Source organism: Carassius carassius, chromosome 29 (genome assembly GCF_963082965.1).
Source record: "Carassius carassius chromosome 29, fCarCar2.1, whole genome shotgun sequence".
NCBI lineage: Eukaryota > Metazoa > Chordata > Actinopteri > Cypriniformes > Cyprinidae > Carassius > Carassius carassius.
Window position 1 is genome coordinate 3,209,294 of NC_081783.1, and position 23,055 is coordinate 3,232,348.

The following is a 23,055-nucleotide window of genomic DNA, read 5'->3' on the forward strand; positions in this document are numbered from 1 at the left end:
CATTTCAAAATGGCAGGCAGTTAACACGTGCATGTACAGTATAAGGATAACATGTGTGCCAGTCGATAAAGGCATCTGTCAAATGACTAATTGTTACAACACTGCCACTAAAACACACTAGCAATCCAGTCCAGAAGGGTCTTGTTCCAGTCACTTGTATCCATTGAAAAGGAAACCCTGGTCTGGGAAATTTCATACTCATTCATTTTTAATTGCTTGGGTGGACAACAGACCAAAGGGAGGCCTTACTAGATAACTCAGATGGCACCTTAGTAGGAGACCGAATCTGTCAGATGCTGATCTGGCATCTCCTTTTGGTCTCTACCAAATGGTCAGATGTCCAAAACTGTGACCGTCACGTCATCCACTCTCAAAAGGACACCGGGCCTAAGATCTTTATCTCAGTGTCACAGTGCTTTCTGATGGTTTGTAGCAATGGCGTCAACCATTCCTACCCATATTTATGCAAGGCAGCCGCTGCAACAGCCATCTTCTTTCCTGCAAATGGACATAAGTGTTAATGGCGCATGTAGGTGGGAAGAAGCCGGTTGCTACAAGTTTGGTAAATGCATAATTTACATTGAATTTCGGCACTTTGCACACAGCCTAGCTCACAAACACACTACATTAGATTTGCAAAAATTGTGAAGGCGTTGATGGGTGTGTCTTTGAAGACTCTTGTAGGTTTAGTGATGGAATGCCACACATGCAGCAGTGTACACACATGCTGTGATGACTAAGGCTCAGACACTCCAAACCAATGCACATGGCCCCGCAGGTCAATCGCCCACAGACCCCAGACAGAAAAGGCCTCTATCTTTTGTCCAATGCAACCCCTTGTTTGGGTATGGGTATAAAAGCGAAGCATTTGGTCTGAGGATTCAAGCTTTTTGAGCAAAACTTCCATTTTGGCTTTCATCTATTCCCAGAAGACAGATTTCTAAAGCATCTTGTTTTTCCCATTTAACTTAAAACACAAAATGTGTATTCTGCTAAGGAAGAGATCAATCATTTATTTGTATAAACGAATGCATTAGTAGAAGGTTTGTGTGTGTGTGTGTGTGTGTGTGTGTGTGTGTGTGTGTGTGTGTGTGTGTGTGTGTGTGTGTGTGTGAGTGTACTCAAGATCAATATACACCACAACAGAGATATTGCATCAGACATGGTTAGTCAAATACAAGATCATATGGTATTTATTATTGCTTTTTCAGGTGCTACACCTATATGGGTGCTCTATTATTTTTAATATATTTTAGACATAAATACTAATTCTAATATAGTCTATATTTATATCCAGGAATATCTGATTATATATAGACTCTTTATTTTTTTTCAGAATTAAGCTACATAGCAAAAATAATGTTTTTACTGGTTGGTAAGATGTATTTGTATTAGTATACTGTAGGTCTCTATATATCTCTCACATACATGTACATGCACCTACACACTGGTAGTATCTTACACTTTACATTGACATGCTGTCATTACTCCTTATATTTTAAAATGAATATTTACTTGAAAATGTAATCTGCCTGGTCAAATTGTCACCTTTGCTCCTGGGTGTTTTTGTAAGATTAGACAGTTTTCCTTTCAGCTTTCACCTGTGCAATCATCCTTGACTTTTCATCTAACCGACACAGCAAGCGTAAGCACTATACACGGTCAGGCGTCGGCAGTGAAAAGGGGGAGTCATGTGACGAGCAGGCACGTATTTGCTTGGGGAAGAGAGTCTCTAATGCAAGCCTGCTTTACTCTACTCGCTCCTTCTCCTACTATGCACAGAGACAGGAGGAGCTCTGGCCAATCACATCATGTTCTGTTTTTATGCTTTGCATATCTGTTGTGTCCCGGGCATTTCGTCCAATCGCGACCCAGCTTTTTTTTAACTATGCCTTGAGTTCAGATTGCTTGTAACTGCTGCATACACCGTGGCACATTGTGACTCGGTTCTTCTGCGAGTTAGACTTTACCCTTCAGATATAATGAAGTCACATATTTCTGAAGTTAAATGCTCCAGTAGTTCTGAAGTAGGATCAGCTTGCTTTTCTGAGGTGCTGAGAGCATAATCTTAGCAGCGTTCACAAAAAAGAAAACAAAAAAGTATCAACAATGTGCAATATACAATTTATATATCTAGTATATTACTTTATATATTATATTAAGTTACATTATATATTATCGAGTCATTTAAGTTTTGACATTTTCAATTTACAGTTTATAACACAATGTAATAATATATAATACATGGTGGATCTTCTGTAACTGAAACTGAATAGTATTACTGAATCAAGGACTGAATAAACACTGCATTGTTTGTCTCTAACACTCTGTCTGTGGTGTTTGAAGTGCAACATCAGTTTGACTTATCCGACCAGCTGATCATTCTTCACATACAAGGTGTAAGTACTGGGCCATTTGTTTACATGGACACAACTGTTAAGATGCTAAAATAGCCCAGTTTGACGTTGTCTTCAGAAATTACACACTGGCTTTAGTTGCCTGCATTTTCTTATCCATGTTTTTTCAATGCATTTATTTGGATCAAAAAAGACGAACTGATCCCTGCAATGCAGTTTTCCTCTGTTGCACTTACATTTATTCTTAGTAAATTCAAGTAAACAATAAAGAGATGAGGAATAGGAAGGCCACTAAACACTAAGATGCGGTCGTAATTACGAGTATAGAATATATGGTAACAATTTAGTTCAGGGTCCAATTCTTACTATTAACTAGTTACTTATAAGCATGCATATTACTAGCATATTGACTGACTATTAGTATTTATAAAGCATTTATTAATTCATTATTCTGATGACCATATTTGAAATCCCTTAATCCTACCCAAAACCTAAACTTAACTATTAATAAGCAGCAAATTATGATTTTATTGAGGCAAAAGACATGGTTAATAGTGAGAGCTGGTCCACAAACTAAAGTGTGACTGAATATATTTCACAATTAACCACAATAGGCCATTTTCAAAACTTCAGGGCTCTGAAACTGAACCCAGTGTTCCTACATGACAATATGTTGCAACAGTCCTTGGTGCATTAGCAAGTGTGCTCTTTGATTTGTTTTCTCTCAGAGTGCTGTCCATTCACACAGAAGCCCCCATTAAATCACCTTCCAGCCATAAAGCACAGTGAGAGACATGCATGCACTCAAACACCAGCAACATGCTCTCCCATTAGTGGTAGCAATCAAAAACAATGAAAAAAAGCATCATGCATGCTTCAGTGTCTGAAAATAATGTGTGAATTCTATTGATTGCTGTCCTTGGACAACTGCAGCTGAAGGCACAATGTTGTTGACCTCCATACATCAGGGCATAATCAATGAAATGATATGACTGATGAAACAGAATCTTCTCTTGACTGATAACTCCAACACAGAATGAACTCCTCCAGTCTGACAGCTGTCAGAGACACCCACCAGACGCTCAGGGCTGTCAAATCCCTTCAGTGACCTTTCACACTCTTATGGAAGGTGGGCTTGTTGGCTTAAGTAACAATCTTGAAGTTCCTCTCTAAAAACAGCTCAGAATGTCACTGGAAGTTTTTGATGCAACTGTCATTCCACTTTAATTCCATCTACTGTAAATGTTTTACTTATTTTTTTAATTTTTTTTTGCTTTAAGAATTAGCGCAATCTGTTTATCGATCAAGCAACCAAGGGCATGCATAGGATGTCTTTTTTTTATACAGTGTGCTTTCAAAGAGGCAAACTTTCATTCTGACCCCAATCATTCAAACAGCATGCATTTGGTCGAAAGCCAGTAGGCAGCACACAGTTCAATATACTGATGTGACCTTGGGGTAATTTCAGATTTGATTGAGAAGTTGTAACGGTCCTGCAAGGGCTTGTCAATTTAGTTGCATTGGATTTGCACACCTTTCAACCAAAATTTAAAATCTATAAGATTTGTCTTCAATGTGAATCAAATATAGGATGGTGTCTTTAGCAGACTTGCCTCTTCTCTTGACTAACAGTCAGCTGGTGATTTCTGGCTTCGGTTAAGCATCTCGATTTATGATAATGTACTAAGGTTAACCGAAGCAGTCAAAATCCCCACATCATAGTGAAAGTCAGTGACTGTAGGAAAACTGCACTTGACAAGATCAGCCAATCAATGCATCTGCTGATTAGAGAGTAATCACCCTAATTGTTTACATAGATTTTAATGTGTTACTCATATATCAGACTTCATCACCATAACAAGCTTTGATTTTGATCTACATCCAGGCCTAAAGTCAGCAGTGCACCTGCTTTTTATCTATCATTATTTTAATTATTGTAGTACTAGGGTTAGATTTAGATAAGCTAAATGTTTCCTCAAATCAAGTCACCTTTATTTATACAGCACTTTTAACAATACAGATTGTGTCAAAACAGCTTTACAGTATTAAATGTGTCAATTATGCAAAAAATACAATATTAAACACTCAATTTTCAGTTAAAGGCTGTTCATCATTGAATTCAGTGATGTCATCATCCAGCTCAGTTCAGTATCTGTGCAATCAAGTCGACGATATTGCTGGAATATCGTTGTAATATATAATTCTTGTTAAATAAGCACTTAAATAATAATAATAATATGTTTAATTTAACAAAGCTGTCTTTAAAATGTGGAGCAAACTTGTATTTCTGTTAATGGGCCAAGTAAGCATAAATAAAGCGTAAATATTGGCTGATGTTCAAATTTTGGGCACCATTAAAAAGCATGCCCATAAAATATAATGCTGGGTTGTGTTTACTGCATTGTGCATGTAAAGGATGCAACCAAATATGTTCAGCATACAGTATATCACCTGCGCAAAGCATGGACTTTAGACATCATGAACTAGCATCATAAATTAGTCATGGACACTGTAATCTAGACAGCACAAGCAGGTTCAGCTACAGCTGGGAACATGCATCCTGCACCTAGTCCAGACATCCTTCTTCAGTCACCACCAACCTGTGTTTAACCCACCCGCGCCTTCAAATAATTCACTTTTCTGCTGTTTTACTTAACCCAGCCATGCTTGGGAAGCGCTGAGGCACCTCAGCACACTGCCCTCGGTCGGTTAGAGATCTCACTGCACGCGGGGACAGCAGTATAGCAGCGCTCTCTGGCTCCTCTCATCTCATTCTCGTCTAGAAGATGGCGGACTGCGCTTCACTGTTAGACGACGAGCTCTCTTCATTTGTCTTCAATTACTTGACTGAAAACTCCGGCAGCCCGGTAAGCCATGTACCAATTCGGATAGAGCAGAAGCGTGGCTGTTTTTCCCCGGGTTTGTTTTTGCATGCAACTGTCTGTGGCGCGGTAAACTCGCATTATTTGATCGATGCTGTCAGCGCGTCTCAGCCGGCGTCTGGAGTCTCCGCCGCCTGCGCTTCACGTGCAGTCCACAGGAAATGATGCATAAATGCGAAAAGTGACTTACAGACGAATATTGTACAGATAATCGTTCTTTTGTAGTCTGCTTTCGAGGGCTAGCGATTAGAGAGATGTTAGTAAGTTCTCAAGCGGAATAGAGTGAGTTCAAACGTGTTCATCAGTTTGCCAAAAACACACCAATTTCCCGGTGTGTGTGTGTGACACGTGGGTGCTCTAGTGAACTTGTCTTGAATTTTCTTGCTGGTCCCTTGTAGTTTTAATATATAGGCTAACGAAAGCGCTGTGATTCCGTTCGAGTTCACTGCGAAGCAGATGAAAATAATATAGATCAAGTAAACTGTGTGGTTTTTTCAGATGTGTATTTTCTCAGTCTTTAGGCTATGCATTGCGTAATTATTAGTCAGTGCAGATGTTACTACTATTAATGCACTCATTAAATGCGATCAGTGGTCGTATAATTTCTATTCATAACTGGCCTGCTTTTTTTGTTTTTTGAGATGAGCTGTTAAAAAAGCTGTGAACCTATTGCATTATGTCACTAATAAAGTTCAGAAACTAATACGCAGCGCTGTAGGCCTATTCAAAATGTATGCATATATCTTTAGATTATAGTGTAGAGATCGGAACTCGCTCAATTCACGGAATGCATTGTTTTCGTAAGCGTTTGCGTAACTGTTACGAAACGAGCTTGATGCTAATTAGAGGTTGTCTAATGATCTTTGCATCATGCCAGTGTGTGCTGCTGCTGATATTAATAAATAAACGCTGTGCATTTTTGCACTTTCGTGCTTGTCAAACAGGCTATGGTCGCACCGCGAAAGTGTTTATTAATAGATATACGCGTAGATACAATATAACGCTTAAAAAGCCTAACTTTACTTTGAAACAGGCGGATACTTGGTCAGTGGAATGAATGACTTGGGTGAAAGATAAGATTAATGAGAATACATTCATTTATTATTTCAAATTCATAAACTGCCACATGCTGGTATTTAAAAAGTGTACATATTGTATAATGAATTAAATAGTCAATTGTGCGTGTTTACACGTCGCGCTCCGTTTACTTTGTGTCAGGTGTCACTGAAAGGTAGACGACTCGTTTTCAGACTTCATAAAACATGTGAACGCTGTGAGGAAACGCTCGCTGCTGTTTGTCCTTTGTCCTTGTGTCAGAGGGAATATTGTGAGCGCTGTAAATGTGCTTGAGCTCGCTGTCTGGTCAGTGTAATAGTACTCCATCCTCGTGACTGGAGTTACAGAACACAGTTACTGCAGTCATGTGCTCTTCGCCGTTGAACGTAGTAGAATGAGAGGGGGCGGGGCTATGACGCGCAAGCTTGTGACTGACAGACTGCCTGCGCAAAGTGGAGCAGTCCAGATCACGACTAATAATTCACCATGCATCCTAGCAGCATCGCACCTTTTTGATTTATAAACCGTATTCGTATTAATGCCAAACAAAAAGTTATTAATAATTCGATTAGCATTAAATTATTTATCATGTGATTAAAATGAGTAAGAATATTTGGATGCAGAATGCTGTGATTGACCAATCAGAATCAAGAGCTGTGCAATAAAGACTAATTGTAGATAGTAAATAGCCTACTAGTTGTTCCACTGTATTTACTTGAAGTTCACTCAAATATCACAAAAAGAAGTGCATTTTTTAAGATTGTTGGCTGATGCTGATAATAACAGCCAATTTATCAGCCTGTTAGTCTATCACTAGTGCTATGGGGGAAAAAAGCCCTTCATGGTATTCCAGATTCAGTTTCCCTCTCACAGCATCCTTATATTCTGCTGTTGATATAAAACTGAACATTGTAAGCTTTTGGAATCTATCACTCTGCACCAGTTCTCAGGCGAGCTCGCGGTTGTCGTGATGTACTGCAGTACTATGTGTTCAGCTTTCGTGATATGGGCTGAGTCACCTAATTTGACAGAGTCAGGGAAATGTATTTACACCATGAAATGAGTCCCTCCACCCCCAGCTCCTGTCAGTCAGCCGGGCCTCCCCTCATTTCCACTCATCATTTTATGCTCGTTTGAAATCATAAATATGCAGGGTTGACATGGTCTTTACAGCGAGTTCAGACAGTTGACTCTGTGTCTGCTTGTTTACTGAAGCACTTTCTCTATCATTTGCCCTGATCGCTGTGAAGTCGAACCATAACGTCAAATCAGCGGCAATGAAATGATGCTTTAGATGTTCTGGTTGGAATTCACTTGACATCAGATTTGAAGAAATTGCAAATTTTTAGTCTATTCATTTGAAGTCCACTGAGAGCGAAAACGAGATACCATAAAACCTCACCGGAATATAATTTGATTTGGTTTTCACAGAAAGGCTGAAGCTCAGAAAATGGCTCAATAAATTGGCTACAGCCTCTGGATCGTCAGTTTATGTTTTGCTCTTTTCACTCCTATTACTTTATAGCGCTGTCTCATGCCTCGCTCAGGGCGCACTTGTATTTATCAGAAGGGCTGTTTCCTTTTCTGAAGCCACAGAGTCCATCATTTGGCTCCTCCATCTCTCTTTGGGGACGTGAGGAAGTCTGGGAATGCTCTGTAAGAGATCAATGTCAATTTCGGACTGAAAGGGATAGACTGTGGAAAGACAGGGCCTTGATACCAATAATGCACCCATACTAATCCATCATCAGCTAAGAGCTCAACTGGCATCAAAGGTTAAAAAACCCTTTCATTGAGTTGTCTGGCCATGGGACCAAGGTTAGGATGTTTTCTGTAACTATAGTCCTCAGTCTGCTGTAACATAAACTCTCTTAAATAGATTATCTGGATGACGATCTATAGATGTACTTTCACTTTAGTGTGGCCTGTAATTGACACCCATGTTCATTACATTAGCATTTATGTACTCCGTTCTGCAGTAATGATTTTAGGGTTGAAAAAAATCACTCACAATGTTCCAAACCTGCATGTTTCCTCTGTGGAACGCAAAAGAAAGAGAAATTTCAAATTATTTTCTGGTCATTAATTTGGGATCTTGTTATACATCTTTGGCCCAGTTCCTGGTCTTTTTAGTGTGAGGATGGAGTTGCTGTCTGAGTTGAGGTGTTTTTGTTGTGTCCTAATGTTTTGTGAAACGTTAAAATTGTTCTAGAAGAGAATGCTGTGCAACAGGACTGTAAGACAAGAACTGTTACATGACTAAGAATCTGAAACAAAACAGCATTTAATGAGTTTCACAGCAATTCACCATGCCTATGTTTGTTGCTACAAAAAAACCTTTCCTTCAGTTGTAAGAGAGTAAAGACCTGTTCACACACAAACAATAATTATAAAGATAACTATAGCAATAATAACTATTTTATCTTGCACACCCACTGACATTAAAGTTATGTTTAATATAAAGGGTCTGTTGCTGTTTTGTCATCCGCCTCCTTTAAAATGCTTGAGCATCTGCTCATTTCTTTAAATTCGGCTGGATACTGATCCTATATCATTTTGAAATTGATTTCAACAATATTGTTACTCTGTGTTGTTTTCGTTATAGTTGTGGTGTGGACTTCACTGTTCTCATACAATTGGAGCGATTAAAACTTTATACTTATAGTTATTGTCCTTGATGAAATGTTGACAAGAATAGCCATGGTATTCTTCAAATTAGATTTCATCTTGTCTTGAGTAAATTACACAAGTTCGAGCACAACTCAGGTGTGGATAAATGATCAGATTTTTCATTTTTGTCATGGAAGCAGCCATTTAGTTTTATGCTGTAGTTTCTCAGTCCACTATTTCCACTATATCTTGGCTAATAGCTCTCATTTTTTAGAGACAGATTTTTAACGTAGTGTATCCTGGAGAAATGTCTCATGCCAGCATCATCATTTTGCTATTGTTTAATTTTACGGTATTAAATCTCAGCAGTTGCATGCTCTTATTAAAGCTCAAGTGTCCTTATCTGACCTCAGCTGAAGAAAGAAGAAGTTGCTACCTTTGTATTCTGGGACATAAGGTTATATCTTAATCTCTGAAGCACTCACATCAGTCACATGGTACAGATTAGCGTGATATGTGTTTTGATTATACAGCTTAGTTTAAGTGGTATAAATCAATGTAATATTCATGAGTTTAGTAGGGCAATTGCAGGAAGCATTTGCATGGGTGCACGTTGGCCTGTATATTTGCAAGCTAAACAAAGTTGCAGGTGTGTTGTTCTAATATAAAAAATCAAGCCCCACCCGTAAGCTATGTGAAAATAAAAGCACAGAAAGCTTTTTGTGCTAGATAGATTCGGCCTCTCCTCTGGCAGCGAGTCAATTTGGGGATAATATAGTACACACAGTGTACTTTAGATCAAATGTACCTGACTATAAAACTCTGGATGGTCTTTATTATCAGGTCCCTGTTTTTCGATCTTATAGATGACACTCACACATCCTAAGTGAGGCTGAGTGGTTTGGCTAAAAATCATATTGCAATATTTTTTTCAGCCTTTCAAAGATATTTGATAGCTTAATTTTAATGTGTTTCCTCCGAAATGGCTCAAAAGACTCTCAAATGAATCAGTCGTTTTGAATCAGTAGTCTGATTCACTAAATAGATTCAACCAAGTCATAAGGAAACTCACCGGCCAAATAAAAAGACTTGTTTTAGATCGGATGCAGCGGAGAAAGCAGGTGAGGGTAAGGAAATTTCCGCATGTTTTGAATAGGAATGGAGCGTACCAATCTTTTCATAGCAACGTGACATCAGGGAAGGGCAAGCTCAGACTGGCAGGGACTCACGGTGGGCAAAGGGAACATGTAGGCATCATAAAACGCAAGTCTATGGCGTAACAGCAGGTAACTGAAACACAGACCTGCTGTAGGTGTGTCCTGCTAGCCTACATTTTAAACACGCTGTAAATATTCTTCTTATTCCTTGTCTTTTTAATAATTTAATACAGATTTGGTGGATACTAATTGGTGGTCATGTGGATTATTATATGATAATAATACAGAGCGGTTACCAAGCACCACCTAATGAATGACACAGGTATACAAAAGAATCAGCAGGATTATATGAACCCTGGAGAAAACTAGTGCTCTATCTTTAGCCCAACACTCCACTTTTCAACCCATCAATAAGCCTTAATTAATTTAATTAGTATTTTTTCTGATGTAGATACTGGACATATGCAAGGTTTCAAAAACACCTTAAACGTGTCATGAAAGTGGTCCATACGTGATATACGGTACACGTAAATCTTATAGTCGTACCGCATTTATGATATAATTCACTTGCATCAAGAATCTTAAGAGTAATTCTGAATAATAAAGCTGTTATGATGTTTGTCATTTGTTAGTTCAGTGTATATATTGGTTAACAGTTGCCTGTATTTAAACATCAGGAACGGACCCACATCTGTGATGATCGAGTAACTATCTAAGTGTAGATGTTTTTGCTGTGTCATACTTTAGTTGCATGTTTTATGTAACGTTTAAGCAGAATGCATTCCAGAAGGTCCTGTTAGACAAAAATTATTAGGAATTGCATTCTGTGATGTGTGTTCATAAGAATTTGACGAGTGATTAAAAAGTATTAACAGCAATTAAACCAAAAGGTTTGTTACTTGGAAGAATCTTTAGTTCAGCTGTAAAAGATGAAAGAGCCAACCAAAGTCTGAGAGGGCTGACAGCAACAACAATACACAGTGTTCCTTCACAGAATGTTCCGTCTTGAGACAGTTACCAATCCAAAAGAGCCTGTTCATCGACTTTTGGTCCTTTTGTAATACAGCGAGCACCTGACTCTCTCATCCTCTTGAAAACCTATAAGAAAACTTGAGTTTCTCCATCATCTCCAAACACACACTCCGTGACAATGACCTAATTCCATCTTTGGTTTGGTAAGCTTTGCCCACTTTTGACTGCTATTTTGGAGATCTCAGTCAGTCTTGGGCAATTTCAGCTGTCTGTGTTAGTAGTTGAACTGCGTGACCTTTATACACTGTCCATTTTCTTCATCTTTCCAGTCTCGCTCTGTGAACTGAACTGGTTCTAAGTGTCGTTCTGATGCCGCAGTAATTATTAGCACACCTCCCTGCTGTTTCACCATAGTAAAAAAACATGAACACACCCCTCCGTCACATTCCGGTTTGTTTTCAACGTGTCAAACGTGGGTACAAAGACTGTTTTAAAACACTAGCATTCCTTTCACTAGTGAGGACTTGCAAATGATTGGACTGTAGACACAGATATATATATATAGATATATATATACACACACAAACATATATATATATAAGGGCTGTCAAGTTTATGTTTACATAATATACGTGTGTGAATTGTGTATATTTGTTATGTATATTTGTATATAAATAAACACATACACATTTTACACACGTATATTATGTAAACACATACTTGACAGCCCTTATATATATATGTTTGTTTGTGTGTGTATATATATATATATATATACAGTATATGTGTGTGTGTGTGTGTGTGTGTGTGTGTGTATAATATGTTTATTTATTGTAAATTATATATATATATGTGTGTGTGTGTACTTGTATATACATAATAAATATAAACTATTCACACTTGTATATTATATAAACAAACTTTTATTTGAATGTGATTAATCATTTCTTCAGCTCTAATATGTGTGTGTGTGTGTGTGTGTGTGTGTGTGTTTGTGGGTGCGTGTGCCACTAATAAATGAATAATAAATTGTGGAGATGCCACTCCATCTGTGGATTAAGCAGTCTTTCTCAAACAGACAGAGTGAGATAAACTATCTAAGACAAGCTCTGGATACAGTAGTTGTTCATTGCCACAGTGCAAAATATCAGCAATCGCTAGAGAAAAGTCAGTTTTATTCTATGTCAAACACTTGAATCCTACCAACTATACAGAATGTGTTTTCCTCCTTTTCCATTAGCCCTTTCATGTACTTTCGCAGTACTTTATGTGCTTTTCAGGGTCACAAAATAGGGTGTGTGACCCTATTTTTTAGACTCTGTGCCTGGACGAAAGCAGGAGTAATATCAATGGGTTACATTTTCATTTTTATTGCAGTCATTTTAATATTTACTTGCCTTTATGATACCACTGCGCCAGATTCATGTGGAGGATCCGGTTAGAAGACCACTATCAGGACATAACCTCTAGAGGAGGTCAAACCACGTCATTTTGGAACCTAAGTTGGAAATATTAGATGTTTACCAGATCTAAATTTATTAATGTGAAGTTTACATATTACATATGTCATATTTTCACATCATGGATGAAGCAGAAGTCTGAGTTCTTTCTCTCATGAGGAAGACAAACATTGCTGGAGGTACATGGAGGAAGTTAACCTTCCTGTGATGGGTTATTGATTTCTCTGAATGTATTTCCCTCAGGTTATTTCACCCAAAGAAAACAGTTCACCCTCAGATGCTCTTTTTGTGACAGGTCTCTAGAAATGTGTCTTCTTCTGTTCTTTTTGATCTTCAGACAGGCTTTGAAGATTTCACGATGCTAAATTTGTGTTGCAGATTCACAAGCTACATCTCAGATTTTAGTGGAAAACTTTGCTTTCCGGTCGAATTCTCTGCTTTTAAGCGGAAATCCGAATTTTTAAATGCCCACGGACTCTGGCAGCCAGCATGAGGGCATACAAGAGCCCAATCACATGGCACGGGACAGTTGCCAAATGTTGGTAGCTCATATAATCCTGCCTACTTAGAAGTCGGGTCATGGAGGGGTTGTAGTGATGGTCTTTCATGTGAATTGTACAGCTTTGTTTAGCTGGCGTCACAACAGAATTGTCTTTTGCTTTTGGAGTGACTGGAATGTTTTTGGGGGCGTCTCTTACAGAAGGGTCATTAGGATGGGTGAGGCACACTAGAGTGTTTGTTTCTTCAAGACACATAAGCCGGGATTGTTGGGGACCTGAAGGAGTTTTCGTTCTCGCCTTCATAGAGAGTTGTCAACACTGGATGTCTATACAGACTTAAAGACAACTCTTAAATTATTCTAATGAGTGTCTGTTTAAAAATATACGAGTATAAAAATGTATGTCTAATTGCATGGGCAGGAAGCGTCTGTGTGCAAATTAATGCTAAAAACGACACCCTGTTTTCCAATTGCAGAGCTTTTGACTCGTATAAATGCATCCTACAATTCCTGACGCCCACTAAGTCACAATGACAGAAAGACTAAAGATGTAAACTCCCACTCGCTTCCACAAATACATCAAGTTGCTCTTAAGGTGACACTTGATTTAGGCGGCACCTTTCAGTGCAGCATCCTCAGTGCTGGAGGGGCTGTTTTGCTTTCATTACAGTGTGTAACACACATTAATATGTAAAGCCTCACACAGGGGTTTGGTATTAGACACTGCTTTTCTTGCATTAACAGCACATAGGGAGAAGAGAATAGACATGCACAGTTCACTGCTATCAGTGGAAGCTGCCTGAGGAAGCCATTAGTAGAACGGCTTGGCTGTTAGTAACAGAGAAGATGCACCCCAGAGGTCCACCTCAGCTAGGGCCGAACAGAACACTGGTTGTACGCAGAGGATGACTAGTCTGTGCGGTGACGATTGGAGCCGTGGCTGGGTGTGGTAATCTGCTGATGAGTGGGGTGATACAGTAAAGAGGCCTTGGAGATGAATTACTCACAGGCCATTTCTACTCGCGGGGCACAAAGTCCCACAGGGCTTTCACAACACAATGCTGCTTTGCAACCACTCTTATCTCTTATATGGACGCGGGAAAGAACCCATATTGTTACTACATGTTCAAACACAAGCTGTGAGTTGTAAACAGAGTGAAATAGATGCAGGGCCCCGCGATGTGGAAAACGTGGACGGAATCACGGAATCCAGTAAAAATTTAATTTTGATGTATAACACGGAATGTCAAGGAATTTTGGTCAGTACACTTAAATCACACAGCAACATAGACTAGTGTCTGTGAATATTAAGCCTTAAAAAAATCCTATTTAAATATGAATCCTGTATGTTCTTTGTGCGTGGTTTCGTCGACTACACACATACTGTGTTTTCTGCATTCTCAATATATCTCTACATGAATACATAAATATAGTTTCTAGAACTTCTCTGAACATCACTTCATGCGAATTTTTACCATGGAGAAAAACTATCGTAATGTATACAAACAGAAACGTAAAGGTCTTCACAGGAACCTAATGGTAATAGAGATATATTACTTAATGTAATGATAGTACTAGTAATAATACAATTAAAACATTATTTTTAAGGAATATTTATCAGAAAAGATTCCTAGCAGAAAAATGTAAATGCACAACATAGTATTTCTGAAAAAAATGTGAATAATTGATTTTTTTTTTTAAATAAATAAATAAATAAATATATATATATATATATATATATAAAAATCCAGAAAATTAATGGGAAAACACAGAATTTGGTTAAAAATTTAATAAAACTGGGCACTATAGATTGGCCATTGGGCACTATAGATGTAATGTGAGACCTCTATTTGAAAAACATGGACAGGGAAGTTGAAGAACTCTTGGGTCATTTATACGTTGACACTTGCTGGTGACCTAATTACCCCAGCATGATTAATCCAGACGACCACTTATTTAGTCTTCTTTGGAAAAGTCTCCCCCTGGATGTCCAGTCAGGTGAACGTGAGGTCAGTCAGTCATTAGACGGAAGGGATGCACCTTGCAGCCGTCTCCTGTGATTTACTGCGAGCTTTAGGGGTGTCTGCAGCTTTCGTCGCAAAGCCTGATCCAGTTTGAACCTGCCTGTCAGCCGTTTAATGCAGAGCTTATGAAAAGAAGGTTATGAGAAGAGGGAGATGGACATTTCCCATCCTCTCCAGGGTCAGGTTCTTTTTTAAGGCTGAATTATCATCATTTTTCAGACGTGAGCTCTGGATGAAAAGGGACGTCACTGAATGAGGGGGGCAGATGCATCAAAAAGAACAGGTGTTTAATAGTCCTTCGATTATATTTACATGTGTTATGGCTCCCTATAGCAGGATGTAATCTGGCGTGATTGAATTTGAAAACACGGATTGGGACAACAGAGCAGGGAATTGGTTGTTTGTGGAAACTCAAAAGACCGTCCCCTTTGATCAGACAGCTGTGAAGTTCAAAGTACCCCTCCTCGTACTGAAGAGCACATGTGCTTTTGCACACGATAAGATAGCAGATGCATCATAGAACATAACGCTTATCATCTGCGTCTGTTTTCGAGCCCATTGACGCAATGTTTCTTGCATTGGACCTTCTCCCATGAGGCTCCGGAGTTGTCACTTTGTCTATTTGACTCAATCCAGTACTTATTCCTAATATGGTGCTGTTTGAACTCCAAAGTCACATGCATGCCGACCACACAGATCAGTGACATTGCAGTTTCAACAGGACTGTTTAATGTATAAACACGTTTTCGCCACTGATATCTTCCCATCAGCCTTTCCCCCTAACTTATCAGATAGTTTGCTTTTGCAGACAGAAATATATTTTTACCAAATTGATGTTTGTACTTAACCTTTAGCCTCTTCTCGTAATGGTGATGAATTAATTTTTATAGGAATTGTTTAAGAGTCATTTTGCACCTGTCCAGAAAGGATAACGGCACTGAAGAGGCCAATTTAGGCAAAGACTAGTGTAATACCTAGTGCTTCCTAACCCTTTGAACTGCTAGAGCTTAACCACTAAGCACTGGTTATCTCCTCACATTTGGTTAATCTTCATTTACAACTTCTATTTTAATGGATTCTTCTTGACCCTTTGCCCACTTTGCAAAATAAGACAAATAAACATGCTACTTTGTTTTTATACATTTGATACATTGCATTCTATGCTGCATCTATGAAAATCCTCCTCAGTGGAGGTGTCGTCTGAGGTGAAGATGGGTTAGGCAGCCCTCCCCTTCTCTTCCCTCCAGGCGTCTGTGGTGCCACGAGCCCAAGGGAGCGCATCTCTCACTAATGAAAAGCACCCAAATGTCACTCGCAGCCACCGAAAATAAACGGATGCAGGCCGATCGCCATCGAGAACGACTCAACGGCCTCCTGAAACAGGCAGATTGTCAACCGCTGTGCTTCATTTCATCCGTTATCACTTAGATACAGACACTGCAAGCAAGCTGCGGCCAGGAATCACTGTGGCTGGGAATCTTAGGGTTGTAACTCAAGGTGCAAGTGTGTAAATCACGTGCAAATTTGTTTACATGTTGACCACATCCCCTGATCGGTGAGGGTCTTGCGGCGAGCAGGTTGAGGGTTGTATTGTGGGCATGTGGTGATTTACCAGGTTGAGATGATGAGTACAGTACTAGCAGAGGTGAGAAATGACCTGGCAGCTCGGTGATGATGTGTCACAGAGGCATTCGTCAAGTTGTGTTTGGCTCCCAACGACATCTCTGCTGATTGTGCTGACAGAAGCCCAGCTAGATGTTGGTAAGTAGTCGGGATAGGTTGGGGGTGAGGGGTGTGGGCTTGTCTTGTTTTTGAGGGCTTGTCATTTGAGCAAACTTTCAATTGAAATCTCTCCTACTATGCACTCCTACTGTGTTTCAAGCTCAAATGACACAACACGTTTGCGCTCAACTAGTGTTTAAATAAAGTAATATAGTAAAAATATCTCTTACTTAGTCATATGTGCAGTGTGGTTGGAAAGCTAAAGTAATTTCAGCATCAGGTAAGTAAATCCTGGTTTGAGACAGATGCTAAGAACTCCCAAAATTGCAGTTACGGATCGTAAAGGATTAGCTACGAGTTTGCCGTAGTTTGTGAGTGACAGGATTCATTGTGGACAGGGAGTGTGAGTGTGGGCAGAGTCATAGCTTCTGTTGCGTGTCAGCGGACCAGACCTTGACAGGCATAAATAGCACATGCTCGGGAGGAAAGAACAGCATCTGTTATGACCTTGTGGCATTCACCAAACATGGCAGCTGCTGGATTTATTGCACACAAAGTACTTAATGCTTTTGGTGTATGTGCATTTATATGTGCAAGTCTTACATCTCGGGTTGGGAAACAAGTATTCTTAAGTTCAAATTTTACAAATAAAACAAACAAACTTGTATTAAACTTTTAAATTATCATAAGGCAATGAAATTTCATGTATATTTCATGTTCAAATATGTAATCCTTACAAGTGGAACTTGAAAATCATGTTTCCTATCCCCTCTTTGTGTCTTGCGTTACAGTCTGTGTTATCTGCATGGGATTCAAAGCTATTATTGTATCGTTAGCAAAAAATTGCTGACATATTTCAGAAATATTACTTCCGACGTTTAAGATACGGATATGATAGTGACCAAAGGTCTGAAGAGATAACACGAACAAAGGTTGGAAAGTGAAAGCAAATGAATACTCAGCAAACGCTGTAGATGTTTTGCATTTTTAAAGATTGTGAGCCTCCTCAGATGACTGTTGACATGGCCATCACTTAACTGAGTGAATTAAAGCTGAGGAACTTAGGAAGTAATGAAGCTCACCAGTGGCTTTTTGAGAAAAGGGGTCGCATCGCATGTCTGCAAGAGGATAGCGACAGGCCTCAGATGCCTGGAAGGGCACTTTACTTAATTAAATGTGTGTATAATGAAATAACCATTCAGCATTACAACTGTGATGGGTGTTTAAACCAGCACAGAGGAAATATTGAGTAATTTGATCATTGCTTAGATTTTTATGCAGTTCATATTTCTACATTTCAGTCATCTATGGCCACGGTAATTACGAAGTCGTTTGGTGTATTATCAGATGCTCTAATGCATATTCTGGCCTTCTGGTTTTCTTCTATTAAGGGCTCTACAGGCACTCTCCATCCATTTCACTGTCTAATTAACTTAATTAACTATAATTAACATTTTTCAGGTGCAACAATTTGTTAATGTTCATTAAGTGACTGCCAATGGAGTAATTGATAATCATGATGAGGGCGAGAATAAAGAATGGCATCAACCGAGGATTTGTTTTGGTTCATGTCCAGAGAGACTTCAGTGGGAAGAGGAGATGACGTGTTCATGAGATGCTCATACAATGAATCTGGGCCGAACTAGTGTAATAGGTCTTGGGGGAAGAGGAACACTTTCTCAAGACTTTTACCAGACAGCGGAAGGACAGGTAATGCGGATCTGGCTGCCACATGACAGAGCACATTCCGTGCTTGCACTGAGTTTGACCTCGATGCTTTGTGCTCATCAGCAGAATTTTGGTAGGTGATGTCCCGCTTTGGGCTGGGAGCCCAGAAGGGAATCTGGAGTCACCTCAGGCGACAGCTGTCTGTTAGACACAAGCGCTGCAGATAGCAGCTCACAAACTGCCTCAGTGATGCCGAAGAGAGAAAAGAGGATTGGAGATGGGAGGAAAAAAAGGAAAAGTGAGAGAATGGAAGCAGTGAGCTGTGAAAGAACAAACGTGATGCACCTTTAATGGTGCCGAGATAAGAGTGAGAGAGAAAACCGTCCATAGAAAGCATCCAGCTTTTGCTTTGGCCTACTTGCTTTACTTTTTGCCGAAGCTCTGATCTCTTTCCTTTTAGCATTTGCTCTTTCACCAATTCCCTCTGCCCCTCACTCCCTTGTACCTCTGCCTCATGCAACTGTCACTTCAGTCACGTGTACGTGGGTCGGCTGAGGACACAAGCACTGCCTCAAGCCTTTCATTCTCTTAGACCAAAGCAGCTGAATCGAGGGCCCTGCTAAGATGCGAAGGCAGTTACTGACCACTGGAAGAATTAAGCACTCATTCTACAACTCTTTTGGTCAGATGGAAGGACTCACACAACTGCTGTTACTTCCTCTGTCTGTGACTGAAAAGCTACATGGCCCGAACCCTGCCGAATAATGTTTTACTTATACAGCGTGTACTCGACAGCACTGATGTGAAGTGTGATCGCACTGACAGCATAGTATTTTTAGTGTGTTTCGTGACGTTACCTTTTTTTCCCGTATAACACCTTTGGAAAAAGTGAAAATACCTTTTTTCCAATCATGAAAGTGATGTGTGTGTGAATGCAGTATTACTGAATGGGTCGAGATTAATCACCTTGAAGAACCATTGTGGATTTGTTTGTAAATCGGCTAACAGGCTTGGCCTTGTTCCACTTCAGTTTCTCAGCAACAAGTTTGGGCATCAGTAGCTAAACGCACCAAACCTCATTGAATTACTGCAAAACAATGAATGGGTCAGAGTAGTTTGGCACGATGGGCATATCTCATAGTCATCACACTACAACCCGACAAAGCCATCCAAGCTGAAAAGCTGCCAAGGAAGTTCAAAGCCCACAATCAAAGCCAATTAAAGATTTTTCCTTTTTCTTTTGGTGGCCTTTGAGTGCTTACTCTCTGACTTCACTGATGTTAGATGCTGAAAGATGAACAAGTTCCTTATGTGTTTTCGTGTTCCTTATCACAGCAGCAAAAAAAAAGCTATGCAGGATTCTAGGGGAGAGCATAAGACCAGTGGATTACACAGAACAAACTAGCCCTCGCTAAGTAAAAGCTCTTTGTTTTCCATTTGAAAGCCCGGTCTGAGATCAGCTGAACTTAGGAGCTATTGAAGGCTTTTATTATGTAGCCAAAGTGATGCACAACACACTGAAGGTTGTGCTGTTTAGAATAACACATGCATTCAGTCCCTGCTCTTTTATTCTTTATTGTTAATGGGTTCTGCCAGAGGAGGAGATCATGTTAATCTGATACTGCCCAGGGTTGACTTTAAGATGTGGTTGGTGGGGTTTTGTGCTTGAAGTCAGGTATTGTTACTCTAATTCTGGAATCTTTCTCCTGCCATGCCAACAGATTTGGAGAGATTTGTTACTCATGTAGTCCCAAGCCGTAGATCCTGATATTTGCACCAAAATGGCCTGACCTTATCCAGAAGGAATGCTGAGACTAACACTGCGGGTTGTCAAGGGATATGGAGTACAAAATCCAATGTACTCGCACTCACACTGAGGAAAGGGTGCAGGTGGCAGACCAACAGTCTGGCTTCAGAATGATACCTGGCAGCTTTTGATAGACTAACAAACACCTAAAGCATTTAGCAAAGAGAACTCTAAATATATACTCATTAACATGTTGTGTAAGAGAAAAAGATTTTAAACAATTCGGCCACTAAAGGATCAGATTAGAAACAAGGAATGCACAATGCTACACAAATATCCCTAGAAATGTGTTGGAAGGGTTAGTCTTGGTGGGCTGCCAAAGGGAGAATTAATAACAATTTGTCAAAGGGAGCAATTAGTGGCTTTGAACTGTCATGGTTGAGTATACATAGTGTAAATGCTATGAGGGGCCCTCAGACCTTGCACCACTCACATAGCCGCTCTGCCAAATAATGAGTTTCAAGTGAATGAGTAATCAAAGGAAACAATATCAGAAAACTTCATCTGTAGGGCAAACATGGGAACAAAAAAGTTCTGTTTCATAAAATGTTGGGTATGTCATAGAATACTTTTGGCAGTTATAATGGAAAGAAAAATTGCAGAATTTTTGCCGTCACAAATATTCCATATGTGTTTGGAAATGCTTCTGGAACTCTTGTCTTGTGCTATACCCCCCGAGAACCTCTCCAGGCCAAAACGGTCAGATAAAGAGACAGATAAATTGTAAGTTAATGGTTTGGTCACCAGGGTTGTAACGATATACCGGTATGACGATATACCTTGATATAAAAATGTAAGATTATCATACCATGTACATTTGCTTATCTACGGTATTGAGAGAAAATAACAGACACAGAATCTCACCTGCGCCTAGGCAACAACTTTCCACCTAAGGGGCCATTTACATATCGCACCTAAAAACATGTGGAAAAGGCTAGGCACACCGCTTTCTGATTTTTTCCCAAAGCCTTTGGACACTTGCGCACCTGAGAGGCGTCTGCCTTTGCTAAGCAACCATGACCTCTCTCATGACCTGGAAATTTCAGCAATGGATAAATGGATTTTTGCAACACTAAAAATTGCTTGCAGTAGCTCTGCTACTAAATTAATAAAAAAATGGCAATCCATATACAGCTATGATCAACTGTTCTTTCATCTTGGCTGAGCTTTCAACGTTCAACATTTTTTATAGAATATTTGTATTTAATCATACAGAATCCATAAAAATTAAGTCAAACCAGAATTGAATTTTTTTTTTATGAATTATTAATGATAAATATAAGTTATTAAACTAATAATTAATCAATGGTAAAATTTTCTTGTTTTTGATTAATGAAATTTATTCCCCCCCCCCCAAAAAAAGAAACCCTGTTTTGATTGTTTAATACCGTATACCGTGAAACAGAATAACCGTGGTATTTTCTGAGGCTATTATCATACTGTGAAAATCTCATACCATTACAACCCTACTTGTCACTGTGTAATACAGTATCGGATTTGGAAATCCTTTGGGGAATTGATTAACCTTGAACCACCACAGGGGTGTGGATGGAGAATTTGCCATTTCACCTAGTGAGAATGCAGCTTAAAACATTAAGTGGACTGTGGTATTTCTATGGGCTGATTCCTAGTGCTGCATCTGTTACAACATCCAGTCTCCCTTCTATTCCGGGTTGAGTCTAGCATATGTGTTATGCTGGTGTAATGTCCTTGACATGACAGCTTCCTCACATTATCACAGAGGGAAACTGAAGAATCACCCTGCCATAATTACCCTTAATGACCTTAATACATTTATGTTCGAATGCAGCTTGTTGTCACTGCTGACACATTCCACCAATCAAAAACCTGCAATGCTGTCAGCATCACTACCAGTTAGATGGTTAGTTCTAAATGTCTCGAAAACACTCCCTTGCAGTCTGATATTTCAGCCGATCATTAATTGGAATAAAGCAAGCAATCAGCATTGTTTAACATTTGCTCGGATTCAGAGATGAGCAGCAAGTGGAGGCCAGAAGATGCCACACTTAGCTTACAATTCATGTCAGAATATCACACAGTAACAATGACTCTGTTTGCCGCTAAAGCTATGGCTTAAAGATGAGGGCTGGCAGATGGCTTTGCCTTCTGTTTGAGCATTAGGAATTCAGAGTGAGTCATCTTCCCGCTTCAGAGCTCACCCAGAAAGCCAGTGCAGAGATGTCCTGTGGACCACTCAAGATTTGCCTGAAGATGCAGCAGTGCTGACTCAGAAAGTCAGCAGTGAGTATTCAGGGAGAAGGTTAAGCAACCTAAACACTGCCTCATTGGATAGAAAAGTAGGAGCATGGATGCAGTTGCCATGCAGGTTTTCTATGGCTGAAATTTTTCTCAAAAGTCACTTGTTGATGGTATAGTCCACATGAGGGGTAGCCAAATCTGCTCCTGGTGGACTACCATCCTGCAAAGTTTAGCTTAAACACCAGTCAAACACAAGTTAATCAAGTTGTTCCGGAATACTGGACAATAACAGGTAGGTGTATTGAAGCAGAGTTGAAAGTCTGCAGGACAGTAACCCTTCAGGACCAGTGTTGGCTATCCCTGGTCTAAGTCTTTAGCATGAATTACAACATGTTACCTTGTTTGTGCAGATGTTTGTGCATCTTCTTCAAAACGTGATTGTGTCTTTGTTGACTTGAACATCCAAAACGTAATTTGTTCCATCTTACATATTCACAATGGTCATAAGTTTTACTTGTGACTAGGCCTGTTCATATTTTTGTATCGCTTTCTTAATTAAACATCTCACATCGGAGCACTGCTGCACAGTTCTGTGTGTGACTTGAACAGCTGTCAGAGCAC

The 23,055-nt window shown here is 39.6% G+C and overlaps 1 protein-coding gene across 1 annotated transcript in view; it reads left to right on the forward strand.

Moving 5' to 3' along the window:
- The first annotated feature begins 4,749 nt into the window (after nt 1-4,749).
- The window catches only part of LOC132109416 (peroxisome proliferator-activated receptor gamma coactivator 1-beta-like), a 41,901-nt gene continuing 23,595 nt past the window's right edge, over nt 4,750-23,055 (forward strand). The window contains exon 1 of the mRNA XM_059515465.1: nt 4,750-5,224. Within this exon, the coding sequence (XP_059371448.1) occupies nt 5,144-5,224 (81 nt within the window). The 5' untranslated portion in view covers nt 4,750-5,143. The remainder of the gene's footprint in view (nt 5,225-23,055) is intronic.